Source organism: Ceratotherium simum, chromosome 16, assembly GCF_057802395.1.
Source record: "Ceratotherium simum simum isolate JZ-2026a chromosome 16, ASM5780239v1, whole genome shotgun sequence".
In the NCBI taxonomy this organism is placed as follows: domain Eukaryota; kingdom Metazoa; phylum Chordata; class Mammalia; order Perissodactyla; family Rhinocerotidae; genus Ceratotherium; species Ceratotherium simum.
This window is the reverse complement of record NC_141915.1, coordinates 39796494-39817320: the sequence shown is the minus strand read 5'-3', so window position 1 is coordinate 39817320 and position 20827 is coordinate 39796494. Positions and strand designations below refer to the sequence as shown.

The following is a 20827-nucleotide window of genomic DNA, read 5'->3' as shown; positions in this document are numbered from 1 at the left end:
AGGATCCAAACAGATCTCAACTGGTTAAGCAAGTGGCCAAATGTGACAACTTGTAAATCCAGCTCCAAAAACCAACTGCCTAAGTTCAAAATGCAAGATGTATGATTTAATAAGTTTTAAAAGAAAAAAAAAGACCTGGAAGATCTTATTGATCACAAGGTAAACCGATGCAATACAGCATGTTTCAAAATAAGGCTGCCAAGTTTAGCGTAAATAAGGAAAATGATAGTCTGCCACTTTGCTTTTCAGTTGTTTGGTCTAGGTTCAGTTTTTAAATGGACATGAGCAAATTGTTCATCATCCAGAGGGAAGTGAAAAATTCAAAATCCTTTCGAGGAAAAATTGTGAGATCTCTGAATGTTTACCACGTAGGGCAGACTTGGGATAGCCACAGCCATCGTTATTCCAGGGACTATGAGGAAAAGGAGGAATTGATCTTTTTTCATCACCCTAGAAGGCCAAGCAAGAACCAATGGGCTCGAGTCACAAGAAATTACATTTTTTTGTGTGTGTGTGAGGAAGATCAGCCCTAAGCTAACGTCCATGCCAGTCTTCCTCTTTTTGCCAAGGAAGACTGGCCCTGGGCTAACATCCATGCCCATCTTCCTCCACTTTATGTGGGACACCTCCACAGCACGGCCTGACAAGCGGTGTGTCGGTGCGTGTCCGGGATCCGAACCCAGTCCGCCAGCAGCAGAGTGCGCGCACTTAACCGCTAGCTACGCCACGGGGCTGGCCCCAAGAAGTTAGATTTTATCAACAAGGAAGAATTTTCTAACATTCAGAAAAAAAAAATGTATAGGAAAAAAAGAAGCAGGACCTCATTTGTCTGGAATGTTGCCAAGGGGAAATCATGTATTAGAAGTCAGACTAAATGACCTCTAAGGTCTTTCCAACTATGAGGTTTTATTAATTTAGACAGCAGGCACCAAGTATCCTATAATGTCTTGTTTTTCAAGTTGCCAATTATGTGTAAGGAAGAACACAGGACAAAGAGGGATGAAACATACATTGTGTTCATACACAAATGGAAGTGAATACCTTATAAAAAACGGAAAATGGTGTGTTTTTCTATTTTGTGAAAATTGATTTTTTTCTAATCTTTTAAAATATACAAGCAGAATTGTTTAATGCTTCCCAGTAAATCTAATAAACTGGAGCAGAAGTTCAAAAATTAACAGCCACAATAGTTTATTTACAATTGAACTCTTTATAAGATATTTACAAGACAACCAATTTTACACATCAGAAATGGTATCAAAAGTATGAATTACAACACAGACAATAATATGAAATGGGCATAAAACAAAGCTGAAGTGGACAGACAAGCAATTTCTCTTTTTAATTTATTAACACTAGCTTAAACCTTGTTAAAGAAAGAAACAAAGAACTATGTTTTAGGAGAATTGCAGGGCCTTCTGTTGAAGATTGAATTTCACAGTGTTGTATCCCATGTAGGGAAAAAAACTAATTTTCCCCCCACACTCTAACACACTGTAATTTCACTCTTGGAACTTTGCTAATCTACTCTCCAACCTCCTTCTCAACACATCCAAATCAAAGGAGAATTGATCTAGAAGACAGGACAATAAAATAAAAGGTCCTAGGTAGAGGGAGAACCAAGGAAACAGAATCCACTTAAGTCTGGCCAGATAGCACCTCATGGATTCCTCTTAGTCTAGCTCAAGTTCAGAATCTGGGGAGTCCCCTGGGTAGGGCACAAACACAAAGGCTAAATTTGCTAACCCATATCCAAATTAGGAATCCGACAAATGCTGAAAGTCAAGAAGAAACTGAGAGGAATCAAGGAATAAAGTAAAGAGACACTGATTGGTCTTTTTTTCTTCTTGGGCACATTCTAAGTAACATAACATAGGTCAGAGTAGGAAAGCCGAAGAGCTTGCCATATTAAAATGATGGAGAACAAAGAAAATCTGGCCCAGTTTTTCTAGAAATCTCCTTCCTCTCCTTAAGGTGTGAGATGAGAGCCCCTAGTGGAATAAGTCCTATTTCTCTCTACATTCTTGCTGCAGTGAAGTTCACAGCAGGTTCCCTTGTGGAGAGCCCACTCTCCTAAGCAGATGGAGTTATAAATGAAAATCCATAGCCAAACACACACACACAAAAGGAGAAATAAGAGCAGCAAGATCATTCAAGAATACTACATGTGCTGCCGGAATAGTTCCTTTTAAAGTCAAACCCAGGGAGCACAGATCAACATCTCACAAAAAGCTTTAGCAGTGGGAGGCCCCTGAGGAACTTTTCTTTTCTTCCCACAATGGTATCCCGTTCTCTCATGCTCCACTGATGGGCCGGCCACACACCCTACATACCTTGGCTTCTCCTCTAAAAGTGCTAATAATCTGGGGACATATTCTCTTCAAGGATAAAAGCCCCTACCTTCTAGGAGATTAGACCCCTACTTGTTTTCACACAATAGTCCTGAAGACTAAAGAAAGGCAATTCCTATATATTTAAGACCAGAGGTCTTGGCTCTATTTTCCTTCCAGATAGTTACAGGGATCTTACACTGAGACCAAAGTGGCCTGGAGTGCTGTCCTGAAAATTTTTAACAAAATGGAGGGGAGGGAGGAACCAAGATGGTACACATAGAAATCTATTTTTACAAAGTGAATGGAGAAGCTCATTAGGTACATCTGTTTCAAGATGTAGACATTTGCCAGCCAAAGGAAGCACGTATTTCCACATACACCCCCACCCTCCCTAAATCTCTCTCCCACCACCAAGAGCTCAGCTAAAAGAATAAAGCCCAACTAAGGAATACTTGAGAAGTGATGTGACACAAGGACATCTATACAGGTTCTGGCATGCCATCCCCAAATGCCAACTGCTTTTGTTTAGAGCCATAACTTGTCCAAAACTAAACATCCCCATTCTCTTTTCCAAATATTTTATTTTTTGAGGGATGAGGGAAGAAATTCAGTTACCCATTAACTAAGAAAATAATCACAGCCAAACATCCCTTCCCACATGGCTATATCACAGAATAGTTTTAAGAGAACAATTGTCTTTTCAGATATTTATCTACCAACTCTCCAATCCCTTTTCTACCCTGAAGATGACTTGCTTCATCACTTCACTTGTTATTCCTTATCTGGTCCTTAAGCTCGTGGTGAGGCTTTTTTGTTTTGTTTTTAGGGTAAAAACCACCCTACGCAAACTTTAAGGAAGGGTATACCACCGTGAGAAGAGTGCCATGCAGGCACAGCTCTAAAGGCAGGGGTTGCTTCATCTTCCACAAACCTAATGAAGAGAGCCCTTTTACCCCTTTAACATAGGCAAATGTATAGAAGCAGACCCCTGAAGCTTCCAAATCTGCCATCCTATAGATTTAGCTTGAGAGCTCATTTCCCCAAAAAGGGAAAGAAAATCCCAATCACCCTCCATAATTTACAATTAGCCCAATGAGAGTCTTTGTGAAATCAGAGTGATGAAAACAAAACCAAGATCAAGGGAGTATGGAAGGGCATTATCAGCGAATGATAACATACATGAGGACACAGGTCACATATACAGGTCTCTGCCACTCTCTGGGAATGGCATGCTACAACTATCTGAAGACAGAAGGTTCCTGCCAGCACAGCTATTTCCTACACGTCCGGTGAGGTGTTTGTTTCTTCTGGATCTCCAACCTGCATCGGCTACGCTCATCCAACCAGGGCAGCTCAAAATTCCTGGGAAAAAAAGGATAAGCAAATCAACTTCAAGACTAGAAAGGATTCAGTGCGGACATGAGAGTAACTTCAAAAAAGACACTATGCCCCTCACCAATCCTAGCCCTGATTCCCAAGTCCCAAGTTTGTACTGTCTTTCCTGCCTCAAAGCCAGAGCAACAGTGTGCTATTAAAACGACTGAATAATCTATTTCTAACTCAAACAGCAATCCTCCTAATTCCTGGCTTGGGAATTTTAGCATTGTAAAAGCTAGTTGCCCAGGTAGCCTCATTTCTGTTAAGGAGCCATGGCTATCCCTAAGCCACCTGTTCCACCTTATATATAAGCTTTCATGAAGTCTGAAAGGGAGGGGAAGTGCAGGCTACCTGAGAGAGGAGGGGAAAAAGACATCATACTTACTGTGGAGTTAATTTTGGTAATGGTCGTCCAAATGCTACAACAGGCAAGAAGGGAGTAATCATCAAACTTTCAACTATGGAAGAAAGCCAAATGGGACCTCGTTAGTGACATAGATGGGAAATGTCTAGCAACTGTACCTGCTCCAAAATACTGTTAATTCATTCACAGCAAGTTGTATCCTGGAGCCTTGCACCCTTTTTCTTCTTTGAAAAACCTACTCTTTTACATAAGCAAAACTTACCATCATCTGGCTCAGGGAAAAATGAGGTAACCTCGGGCTCAGATTCCTGAATTCCTTTCTTTTTATACATTCTGAGCTGCAGTCGCTGTAAAATTCTTTGTTCCCTGATCCTCTGAATATCCCATCTGGGAAAAACAAACCAGACAAACAAAACAAACAAACAAACTCAACATTAGTGAAAACCTGCTCTATAAAAGCAACCCATACAATTCAGATGCTAGGAAGATCTTTGCTGACTCTTCTTGATGAGGAGGTAAAGAGAATTGCCTGCCTGGTTAGGGAATTAGGCCTAACAGTCTAGATCATGTGTTGGTGTTCCAGAGAGTGGAACTGAGGAGGGGCATACATGAAGAAAAAGAAGCCAAACATCTTTACCTATAACAGTGTCCACTTCAAACTAAGATACTCAACCAACTGGGAAGCCAGTAATTTAAGAGCGTGAAGAGCTCCAGGACTCTCCACAGCATGGATGAGAGAGGTCAGGGTCCTAGGGCTCAGTTGTTCCCAGGATGAACATCTCTAGCCTCACCTTTTCCTTCTCTTCTCATCCAGCTCCAGTTTTGCATGCCGCTTTGAAAACACACTGTCATCCAGGTTCTGTGTAAAGAATAGATGCTGATAAGCTTTTTATCACTATGTAACACAGGTATACTAACTCATTTCCAGATTCCAGGAACATAAAATCTTTCACCTTCAGGTCCCACTTGAGTCTGTGAGTTCTATGGATATCATGGGAACCTCCTGGTAACAAAATCAACAAAACGCACACTCCTTTCCCCACCCCTACCCTTGTAGAATCTCCAGATTTCAAAATCATTTCCATAACTTTCCAAGGTGAAAGTCACGTCAAACTGAAACCCTTGAGACTGCCGTAAACCCTCCGTACCTCCATACATTGTAAGAGTATAAGTTTAAAATAAATACCCAACTTTTAAGAGTCAAATGAGCTTGGAATATATAATTTTGTTGCTGAGTGGTACATGCTAACTTTTCTACTTAGCATGAAATCTAGCTTTGTTTTAACACGTCCTAGCTATTTATTTTTGAATAAAATCACCTAACCACTCTGGATCTCAGTTTTCTCATCTATACAACAAAGGAGTTGGACTAGATAATCTCTCAAGTTCCCTTCTGGCTTTAAAGTTCTATTTAACCCATTCATACAGTTACTAAGACATATTCAAATTACACCCCCATTTCTATTCTTTCTCTCACTCCCTTCCACAGACAGGTCTTGGGTACCTACCTCCAAAAGGTCTGAAGGATTTGGGTCCCTTAGAGGCTCTACTGAATGGTCCCTCCAAGAAGGAACTGAAAAAAAAAAAAAGAAAAAGAAAGGGAGGAGGGGTGGAACCACCCTTAAATCCAAGGTCACAACCCTCTTACTATTCACTAAGACAAGAGGTCTCTCCCCAGATAAGACAAAGTTACCAAGTGATAGGAATCCATTCTATGGCCTCACCTGAAGCCATATTCAGTGTCCTCGCTATAGGATAAAAGAACCTAAAATGCCATTGCAGTCTGCCAAACACAGGATCGATCACAAAAAACCCTACACCAATACCTGACAATTCATATAATGGATGCTATTGCAGTTCCTGAAAAACAACTGAAATTTGTAGTCATTTTGAAGTCTATAGTGTAATCATACACCAAGGAATCTCACTTTCCCACATCCAACTGATGGGGAATGCAGCTCCCAACCATCCACCATCCCACCAACCACCACCCGAGGCCCAGCCGGCACAATTCCTATTCTACTCACCAGCCAAGACTGAAGTTTCTCCTGCAACACTTGATGGCATCAGACACCCTAAATAATGCAGGAAAGAAGAATCATCTCAGTGTAAAAAGAAAAAAAGCCCATACCCAAAATGGAGGAAAGGATCATCACTGAAGTTCTCACTAGGAAGCCATTTTGGTTTTTTTGAGTTGTTCTTTTGAGAATTTCTCTCTGGGGGAGGGGAAAAGGGAACAACAGACAAAAGAAAAGAAAATAAGCCCACCACTTTTTTTTTTACACTGAGACGACTTCTTTTCTTCATTATTTAGGGTGGTTTCCCTGCAACAGTTGATGGCCAAGGATATCAAACCTTAAACTCAGAACATGGCAGGTGAGTAAAAGTTGACCCTATTTTTCAAATAAAAGATCAGTGTTCTCAAAACTTACACATGTAGTCTTCTTAAACAGCTCCCTCCTCCCTCCAAACAAACTACCTTGCTGGTCCAACCTGAACAACATGCACAAAGACTTTGGCTTCCTTAGAACAAGCCATTGAGACTTCCTCTTGAGATACGGACATCAAGAATAAGGATTCACACGTTTATTCACACCTCAGGCTCCTCAAAGGGCTGGGATCCCCCCACTCAGACTCTTTCTGTACTGCTATGCCCACAATCTCAGAGGTGTTTGGAATTTTCTATACTAGGGCAGATAGGGTTTTCAAAAACAGCCAGTCACTCAGAACAGCTCCGGACCAAGCCATTTCCCAATCCCGGATGGGAAATTGCTTCACGGTTTCTCTTAAGTTGTTACACAGCATTGCTATGGCAGCAAGAAGGTTAACCATTAAGGATGAACCTATTCAACTGACTGAACCAACAAAAAACTTGAACCTAGATCAGGGTCCTGGTCTATCTTATGTACTCAAGTGTGAGGCCTAATGAATTTTAGATAATTAAGAAGAGTAATCTATCTTGCCCATTTAATTTTGTCGCCAGAACAGCCGAACAAAGCCTGGAGAATGCTCTTGTCTTATTGGAATGGATTCCCATCCCCATCCCTGCTAGGGCAAGACACAGTGGTAGAAACTTGGGGCTGCAGCTCTATCCAAGAAGGCTTCCCCCACCATCACCCCGGAGCATCCGCAGTGACTGTCATAGACTAACATTATATGATTGAGGGCACATTCCAGTTACTGGTTGATGTAGGAGATAGGGGAGCATCTCTGTGTGGAAGCCATGAAGAAAAAAAAGGGAATGAAGACCAAGGTCCCACACCCCACACCCTCCCCAAGCAGCTCAGATATCCCAAGATAGTCCTTATTGTTTGAAAAATAGTTTGTAGACCATTTTATTTAAATATATGAACAACCAATGGGCTACTGCAATCCAAGTAAACTCTTCACATTTAGAACCTTTGTGAAGTATAGTAAGATAAAGTAAGACTGTTGGTCTTTGGCAGATTCCTCCTGCCCCCCAGACCGGGACATAGAGATACAGATAAGTGTTTATATAGTTAAAGAGCGGAGGCCCAGGTGAAACTCCCCACCCCAAGCTGGCTCCCCAACCCAAAAATTACCATTGGCCCCTGAGAACACCCAAAGACCACCCTCCCAGGTTTCACACAATATCAATTGCAGGAACAGTCGTGCATGGCAAAGTATAAGTTCTATGCATTTCACAGCACAGAAAACCCTTCTTTCAGAGGGCATGCAAGTTGCCGGAGATTACACCCCCAAGTCTGGTGCTCCTGTGATGAGCAACTTACTGGCAAACACATCTCCCAGTGTTGTAAGCAGGCAAATACATTGAGCACATTTTGCTGTAATTCCATCTATTTGCAATGCCTGCACAGTGTCTGTCTCTGGCTGTTAACTTACTCATTCTTGACAGAACTCTGCTTTATTGATTGCACTTTTTTAAAAATGCCAAAGGCATTTTCACACTTGTTAGCTTGACCGCCACCACTAGGGTATAAGAGCAAGTGTTCTCTATGCCTTACTTGCTACAGTCTCCTCCTTCTTTGGAGAGGATTCCCGTAATGGTAACGGTGATGGGGGAGGCTGGTGCCAACGACACAAATACATTTCTGTGGTGGAAAGGTACGGCAAATCTTCTATCTCATTTGAGAAGGCTTTCTCCTTGGGATGGGTGCTGGGTCCCTTCTGGGGAGTGGAGAGTCTTGGCGGGGTGTCCACTGAAGACCGGGGTTTTTCTGAAGTTTCTTGGCTCCTCAATTCACGTTTACAAACAGTTTCAGATAAGGAACCACAGGGTTCCTCTTTAATGGGAGAGTGCTTAGGAGTTTTTGTTTTGACTTTTGAAAATTCAGGAGCCAGCTTTTTAACAGGAATCTTTCTTTCTGTACTTCCAAATGGGGATTTCCTATTAGATAGGGAAGAAAACATTATAAAATTTATTGACTCTTAAAGAAAATCTGATTTGTTTACATTTTGGGGCAAGAGAACAAGGTAGTTCTCAGGCCCCAAAATGACCAGTATTCAAGTATCTAAAGATCTGGCTCTATTTCGCAGTCATGAGCAGGAACAACATCATGCTTAACAGTATATACAATAGGCCCTTAGTAAATGCTTGTTGCACAAGTGAGTTTCCATGCTTAAGAACCTCTAATGGTATCCTATTGCTTACTAAACCTAAAAAGGTTCCTATTTTACTCAAGATCCTTTAGCTAACATTAGGTGCCACTGCTCTGTGGCCTATTTCATTGCTGTCAACCAGAGACTAGTCTCATTTTTCCCCCAATCCCATACCATGTTAATTACAACCTCTATTGCTTTTTTCTTGCTATCTGCTGGCGCTCTCTCTCTTACCAATTTCTCCCTCCCCTGATCCCCACATTCCTAGAATGCCATCTCCTTTCCTTTTCACCCACTTAAATTCTATACTTCTTTTTCAAAATCCATCTTCTCCTTAAAGTTTCACTATTCTAACTCAGAATAATCTTTAATATCCTTAAATTTTACAAAACTTAGTTTGTATCACTGTTGTCTATCTGCATATTTTATTGTAGTTGAATTCTGAGTTTTCAAAATCTATGCCATCCTTACAGCTAGACTAATCTCTCTGAGTCCAAGGACAGTTAGATCTTACTTTTTTATATCTACCAGTGCCGATCACAATGGAGGAACTTAATACTTCCTAACTTGAAGTGAACTGCTATAGTTTTCTTTAAGAAACTCAGCTGTCACATTTGTTGCCCATTCTCTTTATGATGTACTCTGCATTCTGTAATTACTACTGTGACCAAAATGTTCCTAACAGACTTTTATAGCCCACACAAGAATGTTTCAAGATAGTTTCTCAGCAGGGAAGACCTCATAATTCAGGAGATGACTGTATTAGAACTAATTCATAAGTCCCAATCCCAGACTCTCAGTCACTGGAAACAAGTGTCCTCATCATGTCCAGACATTGTTACAAAGTTATCAGCACACCTTTTGTGTCCCTTTCCACTCCGCCCACAGGAGAAAGGCTTGGGAGGCAGAGTCTGGGATGTCTCGGAAAGCTCCGGCTGGCACTCCAGTTTAATTTTCTCACATAGCTCCGTTTCCTCTCTCTCTTCAGTTTCATAGCCCTGAAACAGCTTGTGCCTTTCTTTCTCGTTATCCTTCTTTACCAGCTGCATCCGCCTTTCCATACGTTCAATCCGAGCAAGGAGCTAAAAGAGAGAGTGGCAAAATGCAGACTCAAAACACAAAAAATTAAACACAGGTACTTAGCCCCATTTAGGAATCAGTATGGTCTTCTACCTCTTGCCATGGAACATGGCAATTGAACTTATTTTTAAGAGGCTGACATTAATCTGAATAGTTTTCCTTAAACAAAATAGAGAAGACAAGCTACACTGCTTAATTTCAGGGGCTAACCTAGTTGGGGAAGGGCACGGGGGAATTTGTAGTTCATGTTTCTGAAAGAAGATCCTCTTCACTGGAAGGGGCTACAACATGCCTTTTAAATGGCATGGTCTCTGCTATTGCTAACCATGTGGCTCCAAGTCAGTTTGGGAGTTTCCAGAATTAACTTGATGTTCTTGTAGGAGACCCTAAGGTTCTCCAAATCCTATCTTCTCTACTTCCACTCCAAAATGCTATACCCAAGGACAAAGTCCAAATAGTACCCGGAAAAGGAATTAAAAGCTCACATAGCACGGTGCCACTAGGGATTGCAGTGTTATTTAAAAGGGGTGTGTGTGTGTGCGGGGTTGCCATCTAAACAATGAACACTCAATTTGGAAGAATTATAATAGAAACCAGCACCCATAAATCCCAAAGATCATAAAATATGCATATTGCTTTGCATTTGAGATAAAAAAATTATACCTATTTATTTAAATATTGATTAAAAACAAAGTCTTTTAAACTCTAATTAAAGGGAGGACTACATAAACAAACAAAAAATGGACGTCAATTATCACAGAAACCTTCACATTAAAATGTTCTGAGAAAAAGTGCCAACCGTGCTACTTATACCCTATAATAAGAATTTTATTTGGGTTAGACAGTGATATGAATGTTGCCTTCATTACATCCACTTAGCTGCACAGATTTCAGTAGAGGCCAAACAACAACTAGAATAAGAGAAACAAGCTTAAGCAACGCTAAGACTGCAATACACAACAAAAGCAGTGAATGCCAAGTTCAGGCTGACACTCTATCCTTAACTCACCCCACTTTTCCTGCCTAGGAAAGTCTGCAAACGGGCCATTACCTCAGGAACTGAGCAGAAACCTCCACAATCAGCAGAGAGAACCCCTGTCAGCCATACTCCCATTTCATCTTCTGTTTTCATTCACAGACTTAACATTACTTAACCACGGTTTGTGGGTGACATTTCCTTGATTTCTTCTCCTTCACTGGTCCTTCTCTTCCTGCTCCCCCCATGTAAGGACATGATGTGTTGTAATTACAGTACCATCACACCCCCTAGACTGCAGTACAGTAGCTGAGCAGTGCCACCTCCATGTTGAGTAACTTCCACAAATCAACACCATGAGATATTTTAATGAGACCTGCTCCAGCTCCCATTCCACCTTGCAGAATGCATTCTCCAATAAAACAGCCGCTGCCTGATGCGATTCATTTGGAAAGCAAACAAAATGAATAGCCCTCTGCTCCCTTGCTCAGCCCTTGGCGCACACAACGCCTGAGAGAGAGAGAGAGAGAGAGAGAGAGAGAGAGAGAGAGAGAGAAAGAGAGAGAGAGAGAGAGAGAGAGAGAGAGAGAAAGAGAGAGAGAGAGAGAGAGAGAGGGAGGGAGGGAGGGAGGGAGAGAGGGAGAGAGGGAGAGGGAGACTGCTGCAGCCTGAACACAATTGTAGAAACCATGTTTATTTTTAGGCAGCTGTAAGGTATGCTAGCACAGTAATACCCCACCACCACAGCTTTCCTGATATCTGAAGCAATATGTTTTAATGCATAAGGTGCCCTTAACTACTGCTACAGTAAAAACAAGCCTATATAGTCATGCTCCTCATAAGTACAAAGAAATAATAAAAGATTTCCCTAATACCTTAAGATTCTAAAATAGAGATTTTTTTTTTTGGTCTACTTAATGCATTTAATAAGCTTACTTTCCCCTGATGCCTTAAAATCTTCCAGCCTCTAAATATCACGCTTATACAAGGGAGCTGGTCAGTGGGTCATGTTTGATAAATCAGATTCCTATTAAAAACTGCCTGAAATCAAAGACAGTGATTCCCTTAATATCATTTAAGAAAACTAAAATAGAATTCCACTGTGAATCACCTCTACCCCTCTGCCAATTAAAAGGCCTACTATCCTCCTAAGGATGCTACAGCAGTGGTTAGAGCAACAGCTGCTCTATCCCTCTCCTCCAGAATGCATTTCTAACGCAAAGCTCTTTAACTTAACCCCTTCCACAAAGCCACCACAAATGCATCCCACCTTTTCATTTTCAACTCCTCACAAATCAGGTCTTTTCCCACTCTAAACATCTTTCCCACAAGTCTGGGGCTGTCATTTTAAATTAACCCTTTGGCACCTGAAACCTCCCCTCCCCCTCTCACGGGGAGGTTGCCCTTTAACCCCTCCCTCCAACCCAACGTGTCTGTGAGCCTGGCTCCCAGGGACCCAGCACCGAAGCTACTCCTTTGCTGGTGGCCAACCTCCTTACCCCTAACCAAGGGATACCTTAACCTCCTACAGGCCCCCTTCCCCTGAGCATGCGCACAACTCGCTCCTCGTCCCGAACGCAGATTAACCCCTCCCGTACCGTGTCTCTCTCTGACTTCAGCTCCTCGATCTCCTTTTCCTTGGCCTGCAGCTGCTGCTGCTGCTGTTCGATGAGGTCCAATTGCAGCAGAAGGATCTGTTTGAGGCAGGCGGCCTGACTGGAGGCTCCCGAGCCGCCGCCACCCCCGAGAGGGCTCTTCCTCATACTCTTCCATCTGCCCTCGCTGGCCGCCAGGGTCCCGGCGGTGGCGGTGGGCGCGAGGGGTGGCGGCCCGGGCAGAGGTAGTGGTGGGGGTCCCGCCGGGTCCGAGGCGGTGGCAGCTGGGGGAGCCGCCCCACCCTTGTCCCCAGCCCAGGGCGTAGGCTCTTTGGCCGCCGCCACGAGAGAGCCCGTCTGAATGGGCAGCACCGCCTGATACTTGGGTCGGGGACTGCAGCCGGCTCCGGCTGCCGCTGGCTCCCCCCCAATGCCGGCTTGTTTGGTGGCCGTGGGCGGGCAGGGCAAGGGCACCGAGCCGCCCCAGCTCTCTTCCTGCTGCCCGGGGGCCGCCCCGGCCGGGAGTAACAAGCCCCGGCCCTTGCCGCCGCAGCCGGCCGGGGAGGGCGCGGGGCTCCCGCCCTGGGAGGAGGCCAGCGGGGGCCCCGGCTCCTTGAGCTTACGGTGCCGAGGGAGGAAGTGGGCTTCGGCCGCCCCGGGCTCGTCCTCGGGCCCGCCCAGCGCCGCAGCCCGCTCGTAGTCCAGTCGCTGCTCAGGGTTGCCGCCGGCAGGGGCCGCGGCCGCCTTGAACACTGCGGATCTCATGGTCATAGTGGTCCGGAGCAGCGCCGGGGACCGAGGCGGAGGAGGGGGTGGGGAAGGGGCGAGGTGCGGGGGGTCGAGGACGGAGGAGGGGGAGGGGAGTTTGGCGGGCTCGCCTCAGCAGCGCGGCAGCAGGCCTCGGCTAGCGCGGCTCCTCCGGGGCCCGGGCGCCATCCCGCCGGCGTGCGGAGAAGTGGAGGCCGCGGCTGAGGCCCGCCGCCGGCCCATGGGGGCCTCGCCGCCGCCTCTGCTGCCGCCGCCGCCGCCTTCGCCTCAGAGGCAGGAGCTCGCACCCAGCCGCCCCCGAGCTCATCCCCGGAGCTCGCTTCGGCCCCCCCTGGCCCGGCCGGGCCCGCCTCGTCTCCCCACCCCACACCCCCCCTTCCCCGCCCCGGCCCCCCGCCCCGGAGCTCGCCTCAGCCGCCCCGAGCCTCCATTTTCCCCCCCGCTCCTCCTCAGGAGGGGGTGGGAGGGATGGGTCCGCCCAAAGCCCTCCTACTCCGGGAGGGGGGTCTGTCGCCTCCCCCGGGGGTCTCCGCGGCTCGGGGCTCCCCTCCCCCACAGTCACCCCCGGCGCCTCAGCGTTTCCCTTTAAAAAAACGGAGCCGCTCGTAGCCGCCACCGCCGCAGCCGCCGCCGACCGGAGGGCGCATGCGCCGGGAGGGAAGCGGGCGGGAGCGAACCGGGAGCGCAGAGGAGGGAGGCGGTCCGCGCTATTGTGAAAGGGGCCGCCGGAGGCGGCGGGGAGGGGGCCGCGGGGGCCCTGGGTGCCGGGGGCCGGCGAGGGGAGGCAGGGGATAAGGGGCGAGGACCGAGGAGCTCGCGGAGGAGCGGGGTGAAGGTGGGCTGCCGAGGGAGGGGCGAGCCGGGGGAGGGTCAAGAGGAGGGAAGAAAGGGCGAGGGTGCAATGGGTAGATGGGGAATGCGGAGGCTCCCCGGGAAAAAGGAGCGCGAGAGAATGGAGCTGAGAGGGTGAAGGGGGTTTCGGGAGCAGATGCGCCCTTCGTGGAAGTGTACCGTGCGCTCCACGTACCCCGCCTGCGCCGGGCGGCCCCTTCCCCGGGCACCTTGGCAACCGGCCTGGCCCTCGTCAGAGGGGCCCCGCAGCCCCGCACGCCTCCTGGACCAGAGTCAGGATTCAGGCTCCTCTTTGAGCCTGTCCGTGTTTCCTGGGGGTAGAATTCTAACCCCTCCACCCGCTCCACTCCCCAGCAGCTCCACACTGGTATGGGAGAGAATGAAGTTCTTTGTCTCTAAGGGATCCAGACCAGAAACGGAGGGACCTCTGGTTCCCAGAGGGAGGAAAATCCATGATGTCTGCAGCCCAGGGAGTTGTTGCCACAACCTCCCTGGCATGAAGTATTGCCAACTACCAACAGTTCTTTACCAATGGCCATCTCCCCAGCCTTCTTAAGTCACTTCTAGCATCTTCTGGAGGTTCGTGAAGGGTTGAAGCAAAGCAAATCTGCGAGGGGATTTATACCTTTACCTGGAATAGGAATACTTGAGGGTATTCTATTATGTTGAGCACTTCTTCCTAGCCACGTTCATTTTGTATGTATGTGGTATGTGTGTGTGTCTTAATTTCCAGGCAACTTTAGCCAACAAGTCCTCATAGAATTCCTCGTGGAAAAACTTAACTAGTTTTAATTGATAGTTTTTTTCCTTTTCTGTTGAGGTGTATTTTTTTGCAATCCGTAGGAAATGGAGTTGACAGTCATTCTTTGGCCTAATGTAAAAAGCCTCTAGTTAAAACTGTGTCTCTGCTTTGTGGGCCCAAAGCATAAAGCACTGGAAATTTGAAACAAATGAGGGTGAATGTGTTAAGAAGCCAGGAGAGCCTCAGCCCTCTTTGACCAGACTCTATGGCCTCAGATCTGCAAGGAAAGTATTGGGGTTAGGGATACCAATGAACGGGGATGTGGTGGGAGGCACATAGAATATGTTGATCTTTTTCAGTGTCAATACTTTCAATACCATCTCTACACTGACAACTCCCAAATTTCTTATCTTCTTCAGGGACTCATCCACTAACTCCAAAAGCGTATATCCAAACTGTGTAGGAGACATATCCACTTGGATGTCTAATAGACATTTCAAACTTACATCTAAAATCACACTCCTGAATTCCCCCCACCCAAATCCTGCTTCTTCTACAGCCTTTCTCTCTTTCTCTCTCACCCCATACGGTCTTCAGTCCCATTGCCCTTCAAAAAATATATCCAAAATCACACACCTTCACAACACCACAGCTTCCACCTTGGTCTAAGCCTTAATCATATCTCACTTTTTTTTATTGCAGTAACCTTGTAATTAGTCTCTCAGTTGCAACCTTTGCCTTCTCCACTTAAGTCTGTTCTCAGCACAGCAGCCATAGTGATCCTGATAAGACATGAGTGAGATCATGTTCTTTCTCTGCTCAAAACCCTCATGGCTTCTGGTCTTTTGTTGTCGTCAGTGCTGTTGAGTCAATTCTGACTCCTAGTGACCCTGTGTATGGCAGAGTGCGACCCTGCCCGGTCTTTTTGCACCATCCTCTCACCTTCCAGCTCTATATCAGACAAGGCTCTGCTGCTATTCATAAGGTTTCCATGGCTAATTTTTTCGGAAGTGAGTGGCCGGGTCCTTCTTCCTAGTCTGTCTTAGTCTGGAAGCTCCGCTGAAACCTGTCCACCACGGGTGACCCTGCTGATATTTGAAATACCAGTGACATAGCTTTCAGCATCACAGCAACGTGCAACCAGCACAGTATGACAAGCGATAGAGGGGTGGTGTGGTTCTCTGACCAGGAAACGAACCCGGCTGCAGCAGTGAGCGCACCCAATCTTCACCACTAGACCGCTAGGCAGGCTGTTACCATCTTACCTGGAGTAAAAACAAAATCATTATTATGGACTCCTACTGCTCTCCCCCTTATTCACTCCCCTCCTGCCACACTCTTCTCTTTGCTGTCCTTCAAACATACATAGCATGTGTCTGCTCAAGTCTTTTCATTGCTGTTCCCTCCACCTGCATCACTCTTTTTTCAGATATTCATGTGCCTTCCTCTCTAACCTCATTCAGCGCTTCACTAAATATCATCTTTTCATCAGACCTTCTCTGGCCATCCTATGTAATGCACAACCTCCTCCAAACTCCCTCTCCCCCTTTTCTGCTTTATTTTTCTTTATAGTACTTATTACCATCTAAGATGTAATTTACCTTGTTTATTGTCCTCTCTCACTTGAATGTAAGCTTCATTTTTTGTTCACTGCTGTATCCTTGGCACCCAGACCCAAACCTGGCACAAAGTAGGCACTTAATAAATATTGACTGAATGAGTAAATGAGCTGTTTAGATATATTAAGAGAAAGCATCTATCCTTGACTGTTAGCTTGGTTGAGAGTGACAGTCATATAACATTAATATAGTTAATGAAAAATAATGAAACTTCGGCAAGAATAAAGTTGTCTAGGAGCACAGAGAAGGTGGAATATACTATCTGGAAGGAACTGAGGAAGTGACAACTGAGGTGGGTCTTAAAGGTTGAGACCATAGGAGGATATTTCAGACAGAGAACATTGCAAAGGCATGGGATAAAAGGACCTATTGGAGTAAATGGGAGAAGTTTGCTGGAGTTGAGCTTGCATAGTAGGGAGTATAGGGGATAAAGCAGGTCAGGTGGTTTGAGACCAGATTATGAAGGTCTGAAGGCCCAGTTAAGGAATGGATAATTTATCAGCCAAGGTGAAACACTGAAGAGTTTCCAGCAAAGTGTGGAATGTTCAGATTTGTGTTTTTGAAAGCTACCTTCAACATTTGTATCTTTGCACTGAGGGCAGGAGACCAATTTGAAGGCTGTTAGTCCAGTGTGAGATGATGGATGGTTAATCTAAGGCACTATGGTATGAGGATATAGAGGGATGACAGGTGGGAGTCTCAAAGGTGAAGAGCAAAGGCTCTGGTGTGAGACTGCAAGCAGCACTCACAGTCCACCATTTATTGGCTGTGTATTATTTCACCTCTCTACCTCAGTTTCCTCATCTGCAAAATGATAATAATACCTTACCTCACAGAGTTATTGTGAAGATTAAATGAGATAATCCATGTAAAATGTTTCTCATAGCGTGTGGCACCTGGTAATGCTTGATAGTGTAGTTATCACAGTATTATTAATAGGCAGAATTTGTCAATCAATAGAAAAGTGTGGGGAGGGGGTGAGGGAGAAGGAGGACTTTGTGGTCAAAATTTCTAATGCTGGACAGATGGCAATTCCGTGAGCAAATTGCACATGTTTTCTTCCTCAAGTGTAGTCCTGGACCAGCATCATCAGCATCACCTGGCAACTTGTTAGGAATGCAAATTCTCGGGCCCCACGCTAGACCTAATGAATCAGAAACTGGGGTGGGACTCAGGAGTCTGTATTTTAACAAGTCTTCCAAGTGATTCTGATGCACCTCAAGTTTGAGAACCACTGCTTTGGAGTCTATACCAGGGGTTGGCACACCTATTCTTAAAGGGCCAGATAGTAAATATTTTAGGCTTTGATAACCACAGGGTCTCTCACACTATTCAACTCTGCCATTGTAGCACAAAAGACAATATATAAATGAGTGAGTATGGCTAATGATGAGTGGTTAACCTAAGTTGCTAGTGGTATGGGGATATAGATGGAATGTCAGGTGAGAGACTCAATGGTTAAAAGCAAAGGCTCTTGTGTAAGACTCCACTATTTTATAAAATTTTACTTAGGGACACTGAAATTTGAATTTCATATAATTTTCATGTGTCATGAAATTTTATTATAGATTTTTCAACTATTAAAAAGTCTTAGCTGTGGCGCATACACAAACAGGCATTGGGCTGCATTTGGCACTCAGGCTGTAGTTTGCCTACCCCTGGTCTAGAGACCAACAGACCAAACTGGAGCCTACCTACAACAAAATGAACAAGAAGAAAAAGGCACTATATAGTACCCGTGTATGTCAATGTAGGGTAGCTTAGAACTGTTATTTATTCTGAGACTACATGCTTCCCATTTTGTGTGTATTAAAATGGACTTTCTTTTGTGAAATGGTGATAGTAAATAGCAATTGGTAGTGGTAGTTTTTTAATGTCCTTACTTGGCAAAAACAAAAGCTAGCAATCCTACATCAGTCCCCCACATTTTTTTTTCTGGAAACTTTACAGCTCTGAAATCCAAAGTTTAGGATTTCACTGCTCCAGACTAAGTAAACATGCTTTTCTCCCCCAAAGCCAAAAGGCTGGAATTTTTGGATTGGAGGTCTGATCTTGATCTCAATTCACAGGATGAGGTGGATAAATGACTGGAAAACTGAAACCTGGGAAGAGAAGCTCTTCTAAGAAGGGAAGAGAATTCTTGCTTCCAAACCATTAGGTTTTCAACTGTGGTAATCCCTGAACTAAAGCATATAAGGATGAGCCATATCAAAGAGTAAAGACCAAGAGGGAGAATGTGGAGCTGCTAGCTGTGAGGGAGCCTAGGAAAACGGAGGGACCCATAAATTCAGTCCCTAACACTTCTCTGCCTATTTTATCCCTAATGAGATAATGACCAGTCCCTTTTGCCCTCTGGCTAAAGGTATGGCTGGAGTTAAAGCCAACACTTTCACCATTCCTCTAAGGCTTCTAGAATGGTGGGATTCCATTTCTATGACCTACATTCTTTGAAGGGAATGTCTATGGTGTGCAGAGAGCATGTAGCAAGCAAGCCCTTTTACCTGTCTGGGTCTTGGTTTCCCCAGACCAAAAAGAAAATTGAAATAGATCATCTTTAAAGCCCTTTCCGGCTTAAAGACAGTATGAAGCTGTGTTTTCCTGCTAACAGTGGGGCATAACTATGTAGTAAAAAGAGGCTTGTTTCGGCTTCTTCCAAGGGAGAGAGGATTCATCTGGGCGGCCTCCTGAGACCCTTGGAAAGGTGGGGTTGCGTGGCTGGCATCAGCCCAGCCCCACATGGCACCGAAATGAGACCACGGGTGGAGAGGCCACCTTTCCCTTCTTTGGGAGGCTGGGGGATGGGGAACCAGCATGGAGCCACAGAGGTTTCCGGCTCCGAAGCCCGGCCCCGGCTCAGAGCTCTTTCTGGCAGAAACCCTGCCCTGCGTTCCAGGTCTCAGCGATTAGGATGCTCGTGCGCTCTTCTCTTTCTCTCCCCTGCGAGGACCTCTCTGAGGGCAGGACACACCCCCCTTACTGCCTTTTTTTTTTTCTTTAAATCAAATCACAACTCAAATTTGGGTATTTTTCTCCCTTTGCCAACCCCGCCAAAACTTTCAGCGGGCTCCGCCCACTCCACGTGGACCTCCCTTCCCTGTCCCAGCAACCCCTGCGAGAACCCCACCCCCAACACGTGACCAACTGTTATGCTTCCTTCCTGGGGCTCCCTTTTCGCTGGCACCAACCAACGACTGAACAAAAGTGCCCCCTTCAGGGTGAATGTGGGGTGGCAGCCTGGGGAGGAGAGGAAAGTGGATTGAGAGCTGGAGTACAATAGGGGAACGTGGCTGCTTCTGCTTGAAATGATTTCATATTCACATAACTCTCTGGTTAATAACACTAAGGTTCACACAATTAAAAGATGAGGCAAATTCAAGAGAAGGGATACTATCTAAGAAAACTACTTTACGGGTGGAGTTGGGTAAAGTTTTAGTCCCTAAGCTGCAAAGTTAGTTACCTCTACTCCAACTCTATTTCTCCTAGAGTTCTTCATGTTGGCAGAGCTCTCTGAGATCCTCATCTACCAGACAAGAATCAAAAGTTCTTTAATTATGGGCTGGATAATGGGAACATGGCCTTGCCTAGGGTGCGTGTTCTGCTTCTTGCCTCCGTCACCACCTCCCCTTCCCCAACAACCCTGGAAGCAGTTCTCCCTCTATTGGCTCATATTCTTCAAGATGACGTAAATTATTTCCGAAACGGAGTCTCTTCCTCTCTCGGCATTGGGAACATTTGCCCTGGATGGGAAGAGTCCCAGGAGAGCATGTTGGAGGAAGGGGGAGTGGGCAGGACAGCAAAAATTAGTCCAGTGGGAAGGCTTGATGCATAGAACAAGAGGACTAACCAGGAAAAGCTAGAAAATAGGTCAAGTGAAGTCAAACAGAGGGAACTGGTTTCCTTGGGAAAAAATCTGCCCTATGCTTTCTTCATTTTCCTCCTCAGTCCTTTTGCCCACTTGAGATGTGGGGTTGAGAGATTGGGTAGGGAATTGGGGTGATGGAAGGTGTGTGGTTACAGGCTGACTGGGAGAAAGAGTTGTACCTCAGGCAGTGCTCAGAGAAGGAAAGGTAGGGACGAGTAAATTGAAAATCAGAATTATCGCGGGGCCATTTGTCCCTCCAAAGCCACACAGGTCGTGTAGATTGTAGTAGATAACCCAAGAGATACAAGTTTTGGGGCTTCTGGAGGGAGACCTCATTGTAGCCAAGAAGCACGCTACCCAGAGGCATGTTAAGGGGCAATGTGCAGAAGGGAATGGGAGGAGTCCTAGAGTCCTGTTTCAAGGGAAACAGCCCAAAAGCCATCAAGCTAGAACGTTAAGGACTTAGGGACACTTGCTCTCCTATAACTCAGCATCTGTCAGCGCTCCCATTGCCAGGTGCTATTTCCAGAGTCCTCGGCCTAGTGGAGGAAAAGGGAGGGGCCCTAGTGGAGAGACAGGAGACCCGATGGGCTCCTCCCCCAGCCCAGCTGCAGTTCCAGATTTTCGCCACTCGGGGGCTCCCGAGCTCAACCACAGCCCCGGAGTAAGAGAGGGAGC

General features: G+C 45.7%; 1 protein-coding gene across 3 annotated transcripts; it reads right to left on the bottom strand.

Moving 5' to 3' along the window:
• Positions 1-1166: 1166 nt before the first annotated feature.
• Positions 1167-13386, bottom strand: MSL1 (MSL complex subunit 1). 3 transcript variants are annotated; one of them, XM_004434540.3, is made up of 9 exons: positions 12310-13386; positions 9514-9737; positions 8061-8443; positions 6102-6149; positions 5583-5647; positions 4866-4933; positions 4337-4461; positions 4096-4168; positions 1167-3695 (listed from the first exon to the last, which is right to left on the bottom strand). In XM_004434540.3, exons 1-9 carry the CDS (start codon positions 13075-13077, stop codon positions 3605-3607), a joined length of 1845 nt encoding a protein of 614 aa, XP_004434597.1. In that variant the 5' UTR covers positions 13078-13386; the 3' UTR covers positions 1167-3604. The 3 variants fall into 3 exon arrangements, with proteins under 3 accessions (XP_004434597.1, XP_087297240.1, XP_014646208.1); XM_087441114.1 differs by lacking the exon at positions 12310-13386 and adding an exon at positions 10787-11079; XM_014790722.2 differs by lacking the exon at positions 6102-6149.
• Positions 13387-20827: the final 7441 nt, after the last annotated feature.